The sequence below is a fragment of the Entelurus aequoreus genome, linkage group LG11 (assembly GCF_033978785.1).
Source record: "Entelurus aequoreus isolate RoL-2023_Sb linkage group LG11, RoL_Eaeq_v1.1, whole genome shotgun sequence".
Classification (NCBI taxonomy): domain Eukaryota; kingdom Metazoa; phylum Chordata; class Actinopteri; order Syngnathiformes; family Syngnathidae; genus Entelurus; species Entelurus aequoreus.
Window position 1 is genome coordinate 31044452 of NC_084741.1, and position 21875 is coordinate 31066326.

Genomic DNA, 21875 nt, shown 5'->3' on the forward strand with positions numbered 1-21875 from the left:
TGAGTTGATAAATAAAGCTAGAAATGAGGTTAGTCTTTTTGTGGCAGCATCAGGAAAAGTTATGTGTTTCAATTGTGTTTCTCATAGCGCACAACTGTGGTGCGTTCAAGAAACCTTGATTAAAGTTCGAAACAGAGGCCTCACTTGGAAATATATATTTTTTATTTTTTATTTTTTTTACACCCAAGTAGATGCACTAATAATTATAATTATAATATTGATGTATCAGTTTAATGATAATTATCCACCTGGGATATGGTACTGGTACTGAACTGCACCAATTTTCGGTATTTTTGTGTGTTAATAAAAGTTCATTTTCAAAGTAATATTTACAAATGAGCTGATTCTGATAAGTGTGTTGTCCAGGTTTTTTTTGTATGTGTTTTAAAAAGCTAGACTCTGTTCATATTTTAATGTGTGTAAACATACCGAGTGTGTGTAAAATTCGGTCCCCGTCTGACCTTATGAGACAAATTGCTAAAGACAACCAAGGTTCAACTGTACATAATTATTTTATTATTGTACCCTTTCGAAAGCTACTGAGTAAAGAGTGACTGGTGCTACAGCTTGTAAGATACTTCTGCCCACTGTCATCACGACTGTGATCACGACAAACTAAAAGCAGCACTAGATTATGAGTTTATTAACACATGCAATATATAGTAAAATCACAATAGAAAAACAACATGTTTTTGCCACTAAAGTGCCATTTACTGGCTCTAATAAGGCACTGCCCCTAGTATAAAATATGTTTTCAATAGACACAGTAATTCCAACCAAGAACTGTAAGTGTGTTGTTCATGTTTTCTACGCCAAAAGGGTTTTTTCCTCGTCCAGGTCGGTCCTTTCCCAACCACGGCGGATGCGGGTGATGCTGCGGTCCACGCAAGGCAGAAGGAGCAACAGCTTCAGCGTCAGCACCACAGTGGGCACCAGCAGACTGAGCATGTAGCCCGCTGGAGTGTACCACTTGTACATGGAGGGGTGAAGGAACCTGTCCCAGCCGTACAGGTAGGTGTGGAGGGTGCAGAGGAGCAAAGTCACGTGACCCAACTTTGACTAGAAAACAAGGAAGTGGGATGTCACCAACACAGAAGCAGAGATATATATTTTTTTAAATTAATGGTTCAGCGGGCTACTAAGTAGGGACAGGTACCGAATCTGGTACTTTTTTGGAACCAATCGAATCCCGCTGGTTCTACCGGGCACCGATTCATGTCAAATCTATTGATGTCATGCTACTGTACCTGAGTTGCGCGTAACGGGACGCCCGGTTGCGAACTCTTTGCACTTTGGCACTTGGCGATCACTCCAGCAGCACTGAGAGCGGACCCAGCCAAACTACCCTTAGGTAATGTTGCAGTTTTTAATGCCAACAAAGATACTGACCCAAAAACGTCTCAAATGCAAGTAAAGTAAGGCTCCACTTTTCCAAAAATGTGCTAGCTTGATGCTAAAATACATTAGCTTTACTATTGACATGCTACTGATTAGCATTAGTGATTTTACATGGCGATTTCAACACTTCCAAATGTGTTACTGAAAACTACAACTAAGATAGACGTCACGATCAAACAGCTGGTGCGTAATAAGTACAATAATTACAATAATAACACTTTTTTGGGCACAACGAAAGACTAAAGAGCAAAGAGTAAATAATATATAAAATAATAAATAATAAACTATACTCTACTGCAATCTAACATTTTTGACTTGCAACTGTAATTGAGACTCAGAAATGTCATAAGAACTGGACATCATAATCAGCTTATTTTTAAATTTTGCAATAAAAATGTAATTTTGTTACAAATATATAGAATATATACATATAAACAAAAGCAAGTAATATTTATATATTATATATATATTTATTATATTATATATTGACCCACTCAATGGCCTAGTGGTTAGAGTGTCCGCCCTGAGATCGGTAAGTTGTGAGTTCAAACCCCGGCCGAGTCATACCAAAGACTATAAAAATGAGACCCATTACCTCCCTGCTTGCCACTCAGCATCAAGGGTTGGAATTGGGGGTTAAATCACCAAAAATTATTCCCGGGCACGGCACCGCTGCTGCCCACTGCTCCCCTCACCTCCCAGGGGGTGAACAAGGGGATGGGTCAAATGCAGAGGACAAATTTCCCCACACCTAGTGTGTGTGTGACAATCATTGGTACTTTAACTTTAACTTTAATTTCTTAACATACAAAAGTACCAAAAATTGGTACTGTTGAGTACGGTATCTATACCCAGGTAGCAGGAATTGGTACCATATTGGTTCAAATGTGAATGGTACACATATTAAGTATAATGCACTTTTTTTTTCAAGACACCCATCCATCCATCCTTTTTCTACCACTTGTCCCTTTCGGGGTTGCGGGGGGTGCTGGAGCCTATCTCAGCTGCATTCGGGCGGAAGCAAGGGTACACCCTGGACAAGTCGCCACCTCATCGCAGTATATTGTTATACAATATACTGCGATACAATATACAATATTTGATTTTGTGTCACATTTAAATACAATTCCCTTTCAATATATCATACGTGTAGCCACATGCAGATCTGCCCATAGCTAAATTGGGGCCCTAAGCAGAATGTCTCTTCAAGCTTCCCTATTACAAGATTTGTTCACTCTTCAGATGCTAATGTTGCTGTTCCTTTCGGTTTGCTTCTCTGCTTCAGCAATGCTATTTTGTATTTCTTGTTGGTGAACGTTATGATGATGATGATGATGATGATGGAGTTGTGGTGTTGTGTCATTTCTTCATACAGCGGGATCCCAAACCCACCTCCACCCTCTTTGGTTGCAGAAAGAAAACCACCTGATGCTACTGTGTGCTGCAGCTACATCTGGGTGTCATGCGCTGCCCTGTCGCAATCACATCTTTGACGAGTGTGCTTTGCTCCATCCCATCCATTCTACACGTTATCCACTCTCTTCTTTATTTTAAGGGCCTGACCCAAAGCGATGTTTTTCTCTCTCATATCATTGTGCCATGATGCAGTGTTTTCCTCTTTCAAATCCTTAAAACAATTAAAAAAAAGAAAATACAAAGTAAAATACATTAAAGGCCTACTGAAACCCACTACTACCGACCACGCAGTCTGATAGTTTATATATCAATGATGAAATCTTAACATTGCAACACATGCCAATACGGCCGGGTTAACTTATAAAGTGCAATTTTTAATTTCCCGCTAAACTTCCGGTTGAAAACGTCTATGTATGATGACGTTTGCGCGTGACGTCAATGGTTGAAACGGAAGTATTCGGACACATTGTATCCCAATACAAAAAGCTCTGTTTTCATTGCAAAATTCCACAGTATTCTGGACATCTTTGTTGGTGAATTTTTTGCAATTTGTTTAATGAACAATGGAGACTGCAAAGAAGAAAGCTGTAGGTGGGATCGGTGTATTAGCGGCTGGCTGCAGCAACACAACCAGGAGGACTTTGAGGAAAGCAGACGCGCTATCCGACGCTAGCCGCCGACCGCATCGATGATCGGGTGAAGTCCTTCGACGCGCCGTCGATCGCTGGAATGCAGGTGAGCACGGGTGTTGATGAGCAGATGAGGGCTGGCGTAGGTGGAGCACTAATGTTTTTATCATAGGTCTGACGAGGTCCCGTAGCTAAGTTAGCTTCAATGGCGTCATTAGCAACAGCATTGCTAGGCTTCGACAGGCGGCACAGCATTAACCGTGTAGTTACAGGTCCAGTGTTTGGTTCGGTGTCTCCTGATAGTAGTATTGTTGATCTGCTGTCTATCCTTCCAGTCAGGGGCTAATTTATTTTGTTTCTATCTGCATTTAAGCACGATGCTATCACGTTAGCTCCGTAGCTAAAGTGCTTCACCGATGTATTGTCGTGGAGATAAAAGTCACTGTGAATGTCCGTTTTGCGTTCTCGACTCTCATTTTCAAGAGGATATAGTATCCGAGGTGGTTTAAAATACAAATCTGTGATCCACAATAGAAAAAGGAAAAAGCGTGGAATCCAATGACCCCTTTTACCTAAGTTACGGTCAGAGCGAAAAAATATGCGTCCTGCACTGCACTCTAGTCCTTCACTCTCATGTTCCTCATCCACGAATCTTTCATCCTCGCTCAAATTAATGGGGTAATCGTCGCTTTCTCGGTCCGAATCGCCCTCGCTGCTGGTGTAAACAATGGGGAAATGTGAGGAGCCCTTCAACCTGTGACGTCACGCTACTTCCGGTACAGGCAAGGCTTTTTTTATCAGCGACCAAAAGTTGCGAACTTTATCGTCGATGTTCTCTACTAAATCCTTCCAGCAAAAATATGGCAATATCGCGAAATGATCAAGTATGACACATAAAATGGATCTGCTATCTCCGTTTAAATTAAAAAAAATCATTTCAGTAGGCCTTTAAAATTAATACATTGAAAATAAAATTAATTGAAATAAATAAATCGAAACCTAAATAAATAAAATCAAAAAATAAGATTTGATATATATAAATAAATAATGAATAACCTGACAGAAACATTGCATCATGGCTAAATAAATACAATATTTAGTAGATTAAGGAATAACATAGTAGATAATGGAATGAAATATAGTGTTTGATGTCCAAGCCAGTAACCAAGGGTAATGTATTCCCCGGATTTTATATTTGATGAATAACTTAACATTTAAACTGCTCTAATTTTTGCTGGAGTAAAAGTAAAGAAAGGCTGTGGAATGAGAGCATGAGCTTCATACTGTATGACCCAGTTACATTTATGAAAGATTTCCTTCTCATATAGTGGGTCTGATTATGTTTGTAATGCATTAAAGATCCAGGAAAAGGTCCACCAGGGTAAGAAAATGCAGCCAACTGCACTTTATAAATATTAGTTCTAATTAGGGCATGTGGACATGTGTTTATCAACCCTACGCCTGTAATGTAAAGTCCTCATTACTCAGCCCATTTAAAAAAAATCTGCAGCTCATTATTGTATTATATATCCCTGATTTTCCACACCAAGCGCAATAGTGTCAGCACACAACACATTTGTAGCACACAATAGTGAAGTATTACCTGCAGGCAAACTTTTCAAGCGGATACCAAGTGTGCCTTTTTAATTATTTCAAGCACGGATGAATTTGGGGAATCATCAATCTAGTTGCAGCTAACAGTTTTTTTTTTGTTGTTGTTTTTTTTTTTTTAAAGGTGTGAGCCTGCGTCCAAGCTGGCTCATGTAGCGTCGCAGTAATGTGACTGAAACATCCAACAATGTGCTAGTCTGTTTTTCACATTCAGTGCCTTTGTGCAGAAAGACTGCCAACTCTGTGGGCTACAAAAGGCTGTGAAGTATTTTGCATTTCAAAATAAAATGCATGTGTTTTAGGGCAAATTGTAGCACTTTGTAGGGTAAAGAAACGGGCTTGATTTAACTTAAGTGGTTGCCTGACTTGCCTGACTGACAATCTTCTGGTCAATCAAAAATCGTTTCGGACTTTTCATACTGACGTGGTAGCACAAAGTTTGATAATAGACAAACACCCACATAGCCTTTGGAGCTGACGGCTGGAATCAAAGAGCTGTCAAGAAGACAAAACTGTCTAAAGTAAAGAATTGATTTTAAAAACCCTGGAGGCCGCCAACACAGAAACTAAAGGAATCACAGATTTAACAAAAAAAAGTTCATAAAAAGTAATAACTTGAACCGTCTGAAATACTAAAAGATATCAAAAACACTTTATTATTAAAACAGATGTCACAGATCAGTGGCAATACAATAAAACTGAAAACATGTTTAATGAATAAAAAAGAAGAGGACAATAAAAATAAAATATACCAAAAATACCATAGGGTTGTAAACGTATTTATCCCAGCCAATCGGGAAATAATTGTACAATCTTTACTGCAGTCAAACGATATTTTAAAACAAATCATATTAATCACCCTATTCCAATTTTGATTATTCACGATTAATCACAATAAATTACCTGCTTGCATCATTTAAATTCACTCAAAAAAGACCCCAGCGTTTTGATACAAACATAATTTTGTCCGAATGGCTTGCAGAAAAACATTTGTTTACGTTTTACTCGAATGCACTTCATTTATTTGCTCAAAACTTATTAACAGATTTATCTAAAGTCATTCTAATCATCTCTGCATTGATATATGCACTGACCTGATCACTGGCCCTACAACAATCTCTGCAGCCTTTCAGGTAAATATTCACAGTCAGGGTAAAGGAGCACCTGCGATCAAAATAAACTGTGTCATTAATTTACGCTAATACATGATTAATGCGATATTTTTTTTGTGATTAATCGCTTGCATAACGCTCTAATAATTCAAAAGACACAAATTGGAGGTTGTTGGTTTTTTTGTCGCACATTTGGTGATTTTTTCAAAAGATTCTTAAATAAAATATCCTGTGTTAAAATATGTCCAGTGTTTTATATTTAATATTACAATGTTACTATATTATTAATATTTCCTTCAAATTCCTTCAAATTTAAATAAAAATGTATTTATATATATTTGAATAAATAGTATAAAGAACAAGTATACACATTAAGGAATTGAATGTGGGAAACACAATTAAGATATTCAAGTGTTTTTTTTACATTAGCCCAAATGTAAAAATAAAAAAAACAACGTAATCATCAATTAAAAAAAAATGGCAACAGCGTTTGAATACTCAACTTGAATGAGGGGAAAAACTAAATAAAGGACATAAAAATAATAAATTGATCGCTTTTTCACTTATGAAAGAAATTGGAAAAAATCTTATTCAAAATATATTTTTTTAAAAATAGAAAGAAAGACAACATTTAATAAATATTTAAACAAAATATTTGGTTATCTATCAAATGTGGACAAAATAATTAGTATGAAATTGAAGGGCTGTGTTTTTATTTTTATGAATATTAACATGTTTTAACAAGTTAAATATTAACTAGTGTGTTTGAAGGAAATATTAATAATATAGTAACATTGTAAAATTAAATATAAATACACTAGACATATTTTAAAAATCACCAAATGTGCCAAAAAAAAAAGTAAATAATTGTAATTAGTGTCTTTTAAAGCTCTAGTTTGTGCATGAGTCAGTGTGTTTGATAAAGTGTAACTATGTTTTCATCATGAGAAAATCTTACAACTGACCTGAGCTGAAAAGCTCAGGTCATAATATAGGATTGTGTCATTACACACACACCCACACGCACACACATATACACACACACACACACATAAACGCACACACGCTGCCACAGACAGTTGCATAATGACAAGTCTGTTGGTGGGCTTGTGAGTGAAATAACATCTTGAACGCTTCAGTGGTAAAAATCCTGGTTCAGTTCTGACTGGCAGTGTTTAAGATAAACAGGATTCAGGGATTTTGCCCAAGGCTTGCGCAATGTGTCTACACTCAGTAAACCGGACCTTTGTATTCAGAGTCAACAAACACACACTCACACACACTCGCACGCACACAAACAATACTGAGTGACTACCTGTATGAAGCTGAATTCCTTCCAGCTGAGAGCGTTGCTAACTGACGGAAGAGATGTTATTCCTAGTAAGATGTACAGGCCGAACCCCAGAATGCCCACAGAGTAGTAAGAGTCAGTTCTCCAGGCCATAGTGTTGTCGAACTCTGACGTTTGGTTCTCCCTGATCTTAGTAAGACAACAGCACAAAACAGAGGTGATACAAAATCATCTGGATATATACAGGTAAATGTGTTGTCATTTTTACTTCAACGTAACGAAACGTCAACATTTCTTACCTGTGTGACAGTGAAGTCATGAATCCTGTATCTCACATAATATCTGTAAAAGTTAGGAAGGCTAAATCATTCAACTCTGTCAAGATAATGCACAAGCGACAAGTATACATAGATTGTATTTAGACGTATTTGTTTTCTTCCTCGCACAATGAATGTGACCTCATTCAGTAACAAAAAAGTTACATGAATAAAGATCACATGATCACACTTGCAGATGAATAATTTATTTAATACTGGCCCCTTTCCAAGCTTTCATAGTGTGTTACCAATTTATAATAGGGATAAGGAAGAATGAAGAATGTGAAACAACACATTGACAGTTTTTCCAGTGAGGAAAAAAGCAAGGAATAAGAATAAAGAACCAAGTATTAAAAAATTATAAATAGAAAATAAGATTTAAATAAATTTAAAAAAAAAAAATATATATATATATATATATATATATATATATATATATATATATATATATATATATATATATATATATATATATATATATATATATATATATATATATATATACATGCATACATACATACATACATATATACATGCATACATACATACATACATCCATAGTTTAGTTTAGTTATTATTTCTTCGGTCAGTGGTCATAAAAATAAACAAACAGTTTTACATAAACAAACAGTGGTACATTCATAAATTGAAAATGTTGCAGACCGAAAGGGTTTAGGCTGAAGTTAAACTCTTATTGCGCCTAACCCTATAAACAATGTCAAATACAAGATGAGCTGCCAAAAATTATGAAATTTCCTTTGCACAACATATTATAAATACACCTTTTACACAACATAAACACTGTTCAATTATATACACAGTAAAGGCATGTGAATTATCCTTGTACACGTGTTAAACCTTTGTACCAATTATATACTACATACAAACAATTATACTTCCATTATTATTTATATCCCACATGTTACTGTGTTGATTCAAAAGTGATATATTTTTTTCAAAACATACATATATATATATATATATATATATATATATATATATATATATATATATATATATATATATATATATATATATATATATATATATATTTGAAAAAATAATAACGAACAAGTAAACAAAATTAATTGAATGTGGAAAAAGAATTAAGATATTCATGTGTGTTTTTACACTAGCATTAATGTAAAAATTAAAAAGAACTTAATCATCAATAAATAAAAAATGGCAACAGCGTTTAAATACTCAACTTTAATGAGGGAAAAAACAAAATAAAGAACATAAAATAATAAATTGATCATTTTTTCACTTATGAAAGAAATTAGAAAAAATACTATTCAAAATATATTTTTTTTTAAATTGAAAAATATTGGGTTGTCTATCTAATGTGGACAAAATAATTAGTATGAAATTGAAGGGCTGTTATATTAACATGTTTTAAAATGTTAAATGTTAAAGGATAAGAATAGAGTGTGAAACAAACAATAAATAAATAGCCTTTTTTAGTGATTAAAAGGAGCGATGTATACAAAGAACACAACAAAAAAATTAATTTAAAAAAAGTCTACATTTTAAAATAAGACTAAAGAAACAAAATATCGATACATACTTATATAAATACTTAAATATCATGACACCAAATCACCGTTTTGTTTTTGTTTGTTCCTCCAACAAAACAAAAAAGTTAAACGTCAATATAAAGTGGCGAAACCTTTCCAATATTTGAAGATGAAAATGTGAATCCATTTATGAAGCACCTTATTGGGATGATGAGAGTGTAGAGCACATGCAGAAAGGCCAAGGCGAGTGCCAACAGTCCCAACTGCTTCCTGCACAGCATCCATCGGTCCAGCCAATCTGGGAAGCGCCTGAAGCAGTCACACACATGCACCTGTATAATTGTTTCTAATTAGAACACCCTATAGATATAATGTCTCACTCACCTGTACTTAGTTCCTCTGTACATCTGAAGGAAGGCAGCGATAACACCAGGCAGGTAACACAAGGACAACATGATGAGTGACACGATGGGAAACACCTGGAAGATACACACTTCAATTACAAGATGGTCCACATGAAAGCTACTGTACTTTGTTTTTAATGTGCAAATCTTCACCTTGTTGGCCAGGGACACCATGATTCTGAAAGAGATGTCTTTCCCTTGATCCACATAGGCGTAGACGACTTCTCTGATAAGCAGATAGAAGAAGAAGAAGGCCAAGAGGCCGACGGTGATCTGGAGGGGCAGCTTCCACTCTGGGAAGAGCTGCAGAGGAATGTCCTCCAGCTCTCTGGCTGCAGACAGAGACCCCCTGTCCAGAACTGTGAGACCCATCTTGGTGGCCACCTCTGCAACAGCCTGCTTTGCCTCTGCACTGTTCCCACACAGGTAGACCTGAAATGTTTCAATTATAATAAATGGGTAACGCTTCATTTGAACAACTATATACAAAATTATGTTGCAAGGCACGCTGGGATGCTAGAGTAAAATAGCAAGGTTATTAATACACTGTTTGGATGTAAATAAATTAATAATAAATAAAATATCATATAATATAATACATCAGTATATATTATATACTGTATATATAATACGTACATATTACATATATGTTATATTGCTACTATATGGTACATTTTTTGTCTACTTTATACCTGCATCATCCTTTCCATCCTTACCCTTTTCATCCTTTGTAACTGAGCTACTGTGTGGAACAATTTCCCTTGTGGATCAACAAAGTTTGTCTAAGTCTAAGACTTAAGCTTTTTTGAAGATTTTTTTCTTTAACACCAAACCCTTTCTTAAAATCATTGCACACAAAACATATCCCAAATATTATCATTTTACAAAAATGAGTATTTGCTATCCATTTTTCAATCACACTGTATACAAAAAATGGATTTTATAGAAAAAGAAAACCCACACTTGATCACCAGATCAATTTCCATTGAATTTGACTGTTACATGTTTTGTTGTGTTTCTTAGCTTTTGACAATTAATTGAACAAGGAACTCAAAAATACACTAATATGACTCAGTTTGAGAAACAGTACCAACATATGGTGTTCACAAAGTATATATATGAAGCAAATGCTGAGAACTATCTGTCTGATATCATTTATCTTTAATTTATTCACTTATCATTAGTGGATCAATACTACCGTACTGTCTGATATTATTTTTCCTGAATGTATTCGCATATTACTAAATATAAATACCACCAGTGTTAGTTTTTTATTCCTAAATGTATTCATTCATTATTACTTATGATCAACCCAAAATTAATTTAGGTATTATTACTTAATAAATAATATCATATTATCTGAGTATCTTTCCCCTAAATGTATTATTGTATTAATACCTAATAAATACTACCATAATTTATCCTAAATCTATTTATTTAATATGTATTGAATATAACTAGTGTTTAATATTATCTACCATAAATTGATTCATTTATTTAATAAGTACTAATATAATGTCTGATATCATTTATCCTGAATGTTTTTATTTATTAATGAATATTACCAGTCTCTGATAGCATTTAGCCTACAGTGATACATTTATTTGAATTTAATAAATACTACCATAAGGTCTAACGTCATTTATCCTGAATGTATTTTTTTATTATTTAATGAATATCATCAGTGTCTGATATAATTTACCCTAAATGTTTCAATTTAGTATTACCTAATGAATACTACCATAATGTCTGATATATTATTATTATTTCTTAAATATTGCCAGTGTCTGATATTATTTACTAAATGTTTTCATTTATTATAACTTAACAAAACTACCATGATGTCTAGTATTATTGACACTAAATATATTCATTATTATTACTTAATAAATACTAAGTACTAAATACTAAATAGTATGTCTGATATCATACATCCTGAATTCAATAATGTATTAATATCTAATGAAGACCACAGTGTCTAAATATGTACCCTGATTCTTATTTGTTATCTATTAAGGTAATAGTTATGATATATTCTGTATTATTTTATTTCTTAATTACTATGTTTATATTAGTTTGGATACTATAGATTGTATTAGAGAAAGTAAGTAATGCATCTTATATTGTATTTTTAGTCACTCAGTGATGTCCTGTTTTGTATTCCTGTATTTATTCCTAACATTCTAAACATTATAATTATCAGTCTCAAAACAATTCCTGTTATTTATTTAATTGATCAAAACTGAGGAATATTGTTTTTGTAAATGCAGATTTTTGATACAGCCCTTTTATCGGATCTCATTAGGCATTGGTGTGCTTGCCAGTGTGTAATATTCTGTGATTTAATTATGAAAATGTATTTTCGTCTCTTGGGAGTACATACAATTAAAATACTTGACAAATCTTCAAGGAGGAAATTGTTCTTATTTTGTTGAAGAAAGCCAATAAATTAACGACAATTGGTCAACGGTGTTCCAAATATACCAACACACACACACACACAAACACACACATATGTGCTTTCACAGTCCTCTGGGAAAGTTCAAACGATTAGACTAAAACAACAAATACCAACATATGCTGCCATTTCGTAGTACAGAGCGAGAAAGCGAAACCTGGTCTTGGACGGTCAGATCTAAGAGTGACTTTGAGTTAATTGATTCAAGGATACATCAGACGTGGCTCTCGCAGCAAAGACTCCTCAGATTTGGCCGCTGTCGCGTGGAATTGGTTTGATCCAAACTTCAAAACAAGTTAATAATACAATTTGGACTGAGATTCTTTCCAGTTCGACACAGACCATTATTTTTAACTTGTTGGTCAGCACCCCCCCCCTCTGCGTGAACACATCACAGACTTGCCAAAGGCTTTTCACTCCGCTGTGACCGTGGAATATTATTGGATTAAAATCCGATAAATTGCGTTAACTCAATTTGGTTACCATTCTATCATGGCGGAGGAAAATAATGATAAGCACTTTTCCCAAGCAGAGAGTGGCTTGTACCTGTCTACTGGCATCCGAGGGTCCATTCTGCAGAGTCCAGGCAGACAAGGTGTTAAAGCCTTTCACCACTTGACATCCAGGAAGCAGTCTGGAAAGCAAACATTGCTGGCCATCCAAACATAAGACGGCCTTGTGTTAAAGCTGCATGCTTCAGCGGCGCTCACCTCTGCAGATATGCAGCGTTGGCCTCCGGGTACAGATTCTTCTCAGGGTTGTTGCTGACATCCACCAGCACCTTTGGGCCAAGAGTAGGGTGGAAAATAAGCAAATAAAAAGAGCTACAATTCATAAAATATGACACAACCTTAGGAAAGAAAAGGCACGTGTAGTCGCAAATGTAAGTTTGTACCCTTCTAGTTAATAGGTTGCTATTTGTTACATTGGCGGACATCACTTACACAATTTAACATGTCCGAAAAAGAAGTAGGCAGAAGCAGAGCCTATTTAGTCTTACTCAATGACCCTGTTTTAGTTGGCATACGTCCACTCTTACACTTCAATGTACGCTAGGTACACCAAGCCAATTGAACTCGCAGCCCACGGGTCACATCAGCACCCAAATAGGCTTGATGAAACCCTTCAAACTAAGGTTGCTCATGTGTGCAGTACTCCCGCCACCCCACAGGGGGCAACAGCAAGGCATACATGTCACAATGAAGCAGCAGTGGTGTGAGTAGAGGAAGACTATTTATTAAAACCAAAAAACGGCACTATCATCCCTGAAAAAAATCTTCGATAAATCGCGAAAATCTGACTTTTAACAGCGAGTGGACAAAAGGTACGAATGTTTTGCAGTCATTGTTTCCTGTCGGACCGTTTACGCGATGGACACACTGTTCCTGACAAGCAGCAACAACAGAGAAATCCACATGTTAGCTTCATCACAAACCTTGGTCAAATCTTTGTAAGTAGATATTGTGCATTAAGATATTTAGTTTGTTTTGTATTGAAATTGCTGACTTGTGATGTATTTTGTATTAGTGGTCGTGTTGTTGTTTCTTGACTGAGTAACTCTCTGGCAAGAAAAGCTTGTTTAATACATTTAGCGGTAAATTTGACCAGTAGAGGGCTGTCGATGTCGTTTAATTTCTATATGTGTAAACATCTGTCATTTATTGTGTGAATGTATTAACGCTTAACCTAGGACCTTCTCCCTGTGAGGCACAAGCGTTACCCACTGATCCAGCCTGTTGCCTAGATTCACTATACAGAGTGAAATATTTCAAGAATGTATTTCCTAATTATTTTGAGAGAAAGTTAAAGTTAAAGTACCACTGATAGTCACATACACACTAGGTGGTGTGGTGAAATTATTGTTCCACCCCCTGGGAGGTGAAGGGAGCAGTGAGCAGCAGCAGTGAGCAGCAGCAGTGGCTGCGCTCGGGAATCATTTTTGTAATTTAATTCATTAATTCAACCCCCAATTCCAACCCTTGATGCTGAGTGGGAGGTAATGGGTCCCATTTTTATAGTCTTTGCTATGACTCGGCCGGGGTTTGAACTCACGACCTACCGATCTCAGGGCAGACACTCTAACCACAAGGCCACTGAACAGGTTTACAATTTCATTTCACTTTCGGCTTTTCCCTGTCAGGAGTCAATAGCATAAATGGTTTACCTGACGCATCCCTGGCTGTGAATCACACCTATGCCCTTTGCCATACAGTTACACCACCAAGCATTCATTATAGCTTACAGCCAATGAAAAGCCCAAATTCAATATATCATAAAATGTGAAAGATTGTCAAATAATTTAATGGTGTAAATGACTGGTGTGCCCTCCAACCAGGAAATAAGCAACAACACTCCTGAGCCTTTCCATGGTCTTTCAGACCTCCTGAAATGTAGTCATTTCTACTCTATATTCATTTCTTGAGACGCAGCTGTCAATATCATATAACAGGGTCGATACCCAGCTCACATGCTGTGTAGGCCTCTTTTGTGTGAAGAAGCGCATGTAAAATGTAAATTTATGAATGAAAAGGCATTTCATACGACATTTAAACGCAAATGTATTTGTAGCTGTTTACTGCTCCATCATTGATAACAATATACAGTAGGGAAGAAATTCATATGGCCCCACTCCTGGGTGGATTTCGCGTGACAGGAAAGTTAATCATTTTGCAATGCAGCCTGCTGAAAATAATGGAATGTGCCACTGTGTACAAACTTGGAATTGCCACAAAACATATTTAAAGATATTCAACACTCTACTGGGTAGTGCACCCCCCCACACCCCCACCCTCCCTCCATGGTTATATTGTTATTTTGCACACAAAAAAATCTTTGTTTAAAAATGTGTCTACCATAATTTGTTTCTAGTACAAAACATGCATCAAATTAAATGTAGTTTGATTTAAGAATGTATAAAAATGGTTTCACATGAATAAAAAAGTGTGAACATATTTGTTCTGCCTTGGACCCAAATTTATTCGGGGGCAACCCTGCATATGTAAAAGCAAAAAAACATAAAAAATACCTTTCCCTCCAGTTGTGAGGTGAGCGTCTCCATGAAGTCATAATGTTCTCTGTGTATGCACACAAAGATCAGACTGGCCAATTGGGCTGCGTCAGCATGACTGAACGCCTAAATGACACACACAGAACTTAATATTAGCACACACACGTGCTCACTGCATTGGAAACAATGACAAACTATAACCACGATAAGAACAAACAAAGAAAAAAACAACATCATCATCTTGACACAGGTTTATTGTTGTGCTTGCAAATGGATACACACTATATAACATTAAAATATAAATATGAACAAATTATTTGGTCATAAAAAGAGGCTTTTTTTACAAAGTAGTATTAGTTTAACACTAAATAGAAAAACAATTATATTACAAAAACATTATGTATATTGTGTTGTGTTACATGAATATCATCTTAACAAAAGTTTAAGTTTCTGCTAATAATTTGTTTTCCTATCAGTATGACTTTTTATTATTTTTATTATCTGAAGTGATTTTCTTGCCAGCGTTATTTGTCTATAGGCCGCGGAACTCCTCCGAGCATGTAAGCCACGCCCACTCACGTAACAGGTCGCAAAGGCAAGTAATTTTATTCAGGCCTAACAACAAAATTTGTAAAAATTATTTTTTAACTACGAAAAAATATAGACACTCATTTTTCAACGAGGAATGGTAACTTATGCTAGCCCGTGCTGTTCTTTTAAATACAGTCGTCCCTTGTTTATTCAAGATGCAAGATTCAAGATGCTTTATTATTGTCCATTCTTTAACATGTACAAGACATATAGGGACTGAAATTTCATTTTCGGCACAATCCCACTAAGAGCAGACATACGTTACAGGGGGACAAGACGGGACCGGCAACGGATCAGCCACTTACAGCGCTCCTTGAAAAAGGTGGGAAAAAGGTGATATTGGGAAAGGGGGGCAAGAGTAAAAAAATATTAGTCTAAGGCTGGACCCTCGGGAGGGGTCCAGACTGAGTCCAAGGAAAAAACCTCACATAGCATAGCACACATAAACATGATACATATAATCACAACAACTCACAACAGAGGGGGGCGGGGGGATTTGGGGCCCAGGAGGCCGGCCTGCTGCTATAAAGCGCTACTAGCCGTCCATAACCCGGAAGAGGAATTAAGCAGTGGTGAAGGCGTTGATTGGGGGAGGGGCGGGTGCATGCATGTATGCCCAATTAACTTGGGTGAGATGTTGAAATGTTTTTGTGGACTGGGGCCGATCTCAAATTTCGACACCGGGTGTTATTGAAAAAAAGGAAGGTCAAAAACGTCCATCATTGAGGAGTCCTCGGGGGAGTTTTTCAGAACAGCCTGTTCCTGTGTCAAGGCCATTCGAGGGAGTCAAATCGTAGATTAGGATGTTGTTTTTCTTCGAGCAGTCAAAACAATGACTTGCCTGCTCTATGTGTCCGTGCTGGTTCTCTCAAATTCAATTTAATTCTCCTTCTCAGCAAGATCCATTTTGCGATTCATATCAGAAATCGCCACAGTCTGTGTTCCCACAGCCCGGCCCATTCCTTCCATTGCGACGAACAGCCGTTGGGCTCCTTGAGTGGCTGCCATTGTCTTCCGAATTTGACGATACACCAGAGCAATGCCCAGCCCAATCAGCAGGTGCCCCGCGATCACGGTTCCAAATAGGTAGATGTCTTCCTCGTCCTCTATGGAAAGGACTGAGAGGCACATGATTCTCCATTTATCCCAGGAGTCTCTCACGTAATCCGCAGCAATGGTTCCATCAGGGCAGCCAGGCTCCCCCGAACCTCTTTTCCTTGTCGAAAAGGCTTTGTCAATTGCGTCGAGAGTCCAGCTGATCATATCCATGTTTGATGTTTAGATTTGAAGACAGCGCAAAGAAAGAGGCTTCAAAAAAGTTCAGACAAGACAAAACGAAGAAAGCAAGCAGGGAAGGAGGGAGCGGAGAAAAATGTGACCGCCCTCAACAAGAGGCAAGACAGACAATTAACTCGGTTAATTGACTCCGGACATTTCCACGAAATAGGAATTATTAATTAGAATTCAAATACTTTCATAGCGAGAGCATAAAAACATGTTTACTACCTTCTAAATAAATTTTTCAACATTATGAGAGCACTTTAAGACATAAAATAACACCCTTTAGTCATCTTTACACTCTCTAAATCCAATACAGTAATGCTGGCTGAGGCTGAGCCAATCAGTGGCCACAATACTGAACAGCGTGCTCTGATTGGTTTGGTCTCTTCTATTAGCCAATACTACTGTAGTATTAACATTATTAGTTTATTTGGGCATTTCTATGCTTGAAAATGCTTAATTTAGTACCGACACATTTCTGACGGTGGCTGAGAGGATGGCTCTGGACAAAATACTGTCCACCATGGACAATACCCACCACCCCACTACACACCACATTCACCAGGCAGACTACTGTCACAATTGTGCTCCACGATCAGGCTCAAGAACCCTTTAGTCCCCCTGGCCATAAGACTGTATAACACCTCACAGTAACGTCAGGGGAAAAGCACACAGTGACTCATTTTCTCAATTTTCTTTTTTCTTCTTTTTCTACTCACTTCTAAACTGCACTGCTGTCCTAAGAGTCAGTCTCCAGTTGGTCACTTTAATGTGTACTTCTTGTTGTCTGGACACTTATTCCTTTACCCTTGCACCGAATTGCACATATTTTCTGTAGCCTGTGTACATTTATTTCCATGTCTACATTGAATTGCACGAATCTAATTTGTAATTTAATTATGTCTTGTATACTGCTTCTAGAAGCCTTGAATTTCCTTCAGGATCAATAAAGCATCCATCTTTCTATCCATCTATCTAAAAAAAGATATGTTTTTCTTAATTTACGATGCAGTGAAGCGGCAAATATTTAAAGTGTGGTGTAGTGAGGGATCAATACATTTGTTGTTAAATGTCATTTTGAGTTTTTAATTTATTTTTTTATTATTATTTTAATTTCCTTTCATTTTGGATTTTCTCTAGTTCATGTACGCTTCTCCCAATGGACGTGTGAATGTGTGTGTGAGTGGGGGGGAATTGTTTTGTTTTGTTTGGTTTTATTTGCTTTGTCTTGTTTGTTTTATTTTTCCTCTGTTATATGTTTAGGCTGGTGTTATTTTTGGAAAATAATTAGGGATGTCCGATAATGGCTTTTTGCCGATATCCGATATTCCGATATTGTCCAACTCTTTAATTATCGATACCGATATCAACCGATACCGATATCAACCGATACCGATATATACAGTCGTGGAATTAATACATTATTATGCCTAATTTCGACAACCAGGTATGGTGAAGATAAGGTCCTTTTTTTTTTTAATTAATAAAATAAAATAAAATAAATAAATTAAAAACTTTTTCTTGAATAAAAAAGAAAGTAAAACAGTATAAAAACAGTTACATAGAAACTAGTCATTAATGAAAATGAGTAAAATTAACTGTTAAAGGTGAGTACTATTAGTGGACCACATTCATGTGTGCTTACGGACTGTATCCCTTGCAGACTGTATTGATATATATTGATATATAATGTAGGAACCAGAATATTAATAACAGAAAGACACAACCCTTTTGTGTGAATGAGTGTGAATGGGGGAATGAGGTGTTTTTGGGTTGGTGCACTAATTGTAAGTGTATCTTGTGTTTTTTTATGTTGATTTAATAAAAAAAAAAACGATACCGATAATAAAAAAAACGATACCGATAATTTCCGATATTACATTTTAAAGCATTTATCGGCTGATAATATCGGACATCTAAAAAATAATTCATAAAAATATAAATAATACACACAAAACTATAATTTTGAGCCAGTGGGATGGACTAGCTTTAATCCATTGCAATTACCTTTAATACTTTTAAAAATTATTGTATCACTTAGTCCTTGTAATAGTTCTACTTTTTACTCATAATGATTGTAGCGGTAAAGTCCTAAACTGTTACTGCTACTGGTTGCCCAATATAAATGAAGCGAGTTTCGACGTGTGCAGCCAGCTAATAATAGATGTCCACAATTATGTCCACGTTTAACAAAAATGTTTATCAACATATAGTCACGAAAATAAAACTCACTTTGTAATAAAACGGAAAATAAACGGGAGCAAACAAATAATAGCTCAGCACAGTCAAAAACTGTTGCGCCTCCACTCAGCAACACCTGAGCATGATCAAAGCCCTTCCCCAAGTAAACTTTCACTTGGCTTTGAGCCAACCCCTAAGTGACATCATGAATTTGACAGAAAGAGTATATGGCTCTAACAATGACTTTGTTCCAATTGTTCCCCTTTTTAGTGTGACCCTTATAAATATAAGATTTATTTTTTATTAGCATATTAATTTGTGTCTTTTGTTAAACAACAAAAGCATGACTATTAAGTTAAAGTACAGAAATTATTCTCTTGACTATAATAAAGATATGACAATATGAGAACGTATGAATAAATACAATAAACACACCAAAAAAGATCTACACAAGGAAAATGAAAGCACACAACTTAATTTGAGAATTAAATTGGTTGCATTTGTATCATATTAGGATGTTAATGCTGCAGGATGTTTGCTTTAACAACTTCAGAGCGTTTCGAGTGAATTTCGAGTGTCTTTCTAAAATGTCACAGGATTTTTGCAACGTTGCTCAACAGCAAATGACCAAGATAGAAAGGGTGAAAACAAATTGCTCTTGAAGCAGAATTTAATTTTTATTTTTTTTACAGCATACACTGCCAACACGCTAGTGTGCGTGTGTGGGTTACCTGAGCTCCTTCAGGCAACGGGCCGCAGCTGCGAGGTCTGCGGCTGCCGTACACCACCTTGTAGTCCGTCTGCAGCAGGCGCTGACCTAGGGAGCGTCCCAGGTCTCCCGTCCCAAAAATGCATACCGGCTCCTGCTCCGAGGTCGCCATGACTGCTGCTCCTCCTCCCAGAGGACGCAGTGACACGCTCTCTGGCTTCACCTCTTTTGACATAGAAAGTCTGACGGACACAGTAAACGATATCTACCGATGCTTAAGTCTGGAAAAAGTTTGGATTCGGTGCAACAGAATTCATCTGAGAAAAAACTTCTGCGACCGTGTGTCTCCCATGTGCTCGACCAAGTTGACCCGCAATATTGCCAGTGGAGTTTATGTGTTTGCCTTTGCTCCCTCCCATTTTAGGATGGGCTTCGGGTGAAGTCTTTCCCAATTGGGAAACTCCATGGCAAATGTGTGCGTGTGTCTACTGAACAAAAAAAAAACTGAGACACCAGCAGGTCATCTTGCCTTATCTGAAAAAACAACATAATTTCCTCACAGTTGCGTAATCCCCGCATTTAGGGGAAATAAAAGCATTTCCCACTCGAAAGACTCAGCCAAGCACAACGTGAGTGTTTTGCCAATCACAACAGGAACTCATCTTGAACATTAGCCAACATGGTGTAATATGTAAACAACCCCCTCCTCTCCTGGACTGAGCAACCCCTCTCAGCAAACGCCTGATGACTTTAACACGTGTGCAACAAGTCATGTTTGGTAGAAGGGGCAAGCAAACTTTCACGACTGGTCTCCAACTAATTCAGGGGTGTCAAACTCATTTTAGCTCAGGGGCCGCATAGAGGAAAATCTCTTCCCACATGGGCCCGACGGGTAAAATCATGGCATAATAACTTAAAAATACAACTACGACAACTTCAGATTGTTTTCTTTGTTTTATTTTGGCCCCAAAATGAACAAGGACACTCTGAAAAAGTACATATCACAAATAATCCTCTTGACAAAACACTTCAAGTTAGTAAAAAATTTGAGGAAAAAAAAATTGTGCAGTTTCCAAAACACCATTAAGGCCATGTCTACACTAAGTCGTTTAACCCCTTAAACCAGGCCTGGGCAATTATTTTGCCTCGGGGGGCCACATTTAGAGAAAAAAATGTGCTTGGGGGCCGGTATATCTATTTTTAGGAACACTAATACAAAACCTCACAATAATGTCAGATTGAATGCTAAAAACATTATGACAGACCGCCTTAAAAAACGGAATGGGACTAAATGGGACATCCAGAATGTACATGAAAATAAAGAATGTGGGATTTACAATATTAACTATGAACGATAAAACACTGAATATTGACAACATATGAACGTCACACCCCCTCTCATTGGACATATTTTACAATCAAGCAAAACAATGCAACAAAAATGCAACAAACACAAAGAAATATGAATGCAACCTCACCTACAATCTGATGTATCACTAAGCTTTAGAACTTTGTTGTAAAAATCTGCAGTGAAAACATCACTGCAGATCATAATGGCAGCTACAGTTTACATCTTAAAGATCTAAAATAATTTTTGGGGAATGTCCAGCGGGCCGGATTGAAAAGCTTAACGGGCCGCATGTGGCATGTGTAATTTTTTAGCCTAAGCCCCGTTTCAGCCACACTAAACTATCGTTTAAGGTGCCCCTCCTCGGACAAATTTTTACGCGGGTAAGTGCGCCATGTATTTCTTGAATCTCCGGCACTTAGCTCTGTATGGACTCATTGATCGTTTACAAATTGAGTTCGGGGAGGAAGTGACGCCAGAAAAACCGTGCCCCACACAGGAAGTGAGGTCAGAAAGAACGTGCCACAGCCAGTTTCATAATAAAGCGGTTTCGTAACTCGATGCTAACCACTTTAAATATGAAGGCGAGTCATCCAGACATGCCC

The 21875-nt window shown here is 36.8% G+C and overlaps 1 protein-coding gene across 2 annotated transcripts; it reads right to left on the bottom strand.

The window, feature by feature from the left end:
• Window positions 1–627: 627 nt before the first annotated feature.
• On the bottom strand, window positions 628–20361 carry LOC133659975 (metalloreductase STEAP4-like). 2 transcript variants are annotated; one of them, XM_062062937.1, is made up of 11 exons: window positions 19945–20361; window positions 15179–15286; window positions 12864–12934; window positions 12700–12787; window positions 9849–10127; window positions 9676–9770; window positions 9490–9600; window positions 7757–7799; window positions 7482–7646; window positions 6149–6218; window positions 912–1059 (listed from the first exon to the last, which is right to left on the bottom strand). In XM_062062937.1, the coding sequence occupies exons 1-10, from the start codon at window positions 20155–20157 to the stop codon at window positions 6162–6164; spliced, it is 1230 nt and encodes a 409-aa protein (XP_061918921.1). In that variant the 5' UTR covers window positions 20158–20361; the 3' UTR covers window positions 912–1059; window positions 6149–6161. The 2 variants fall into 2 exon arrangements, with proteins under 2 accessions (XP_061918920.1, XP_061918921.1); XM_062062936.1 differs by lacking the exon at window positions 6149–6218 and having other exon boundaries at window positions 628–1059; window positions 19945–20355.
• Between the last annotated feature and the right edge of the window lie 1514 nt (window positions 20362–21875).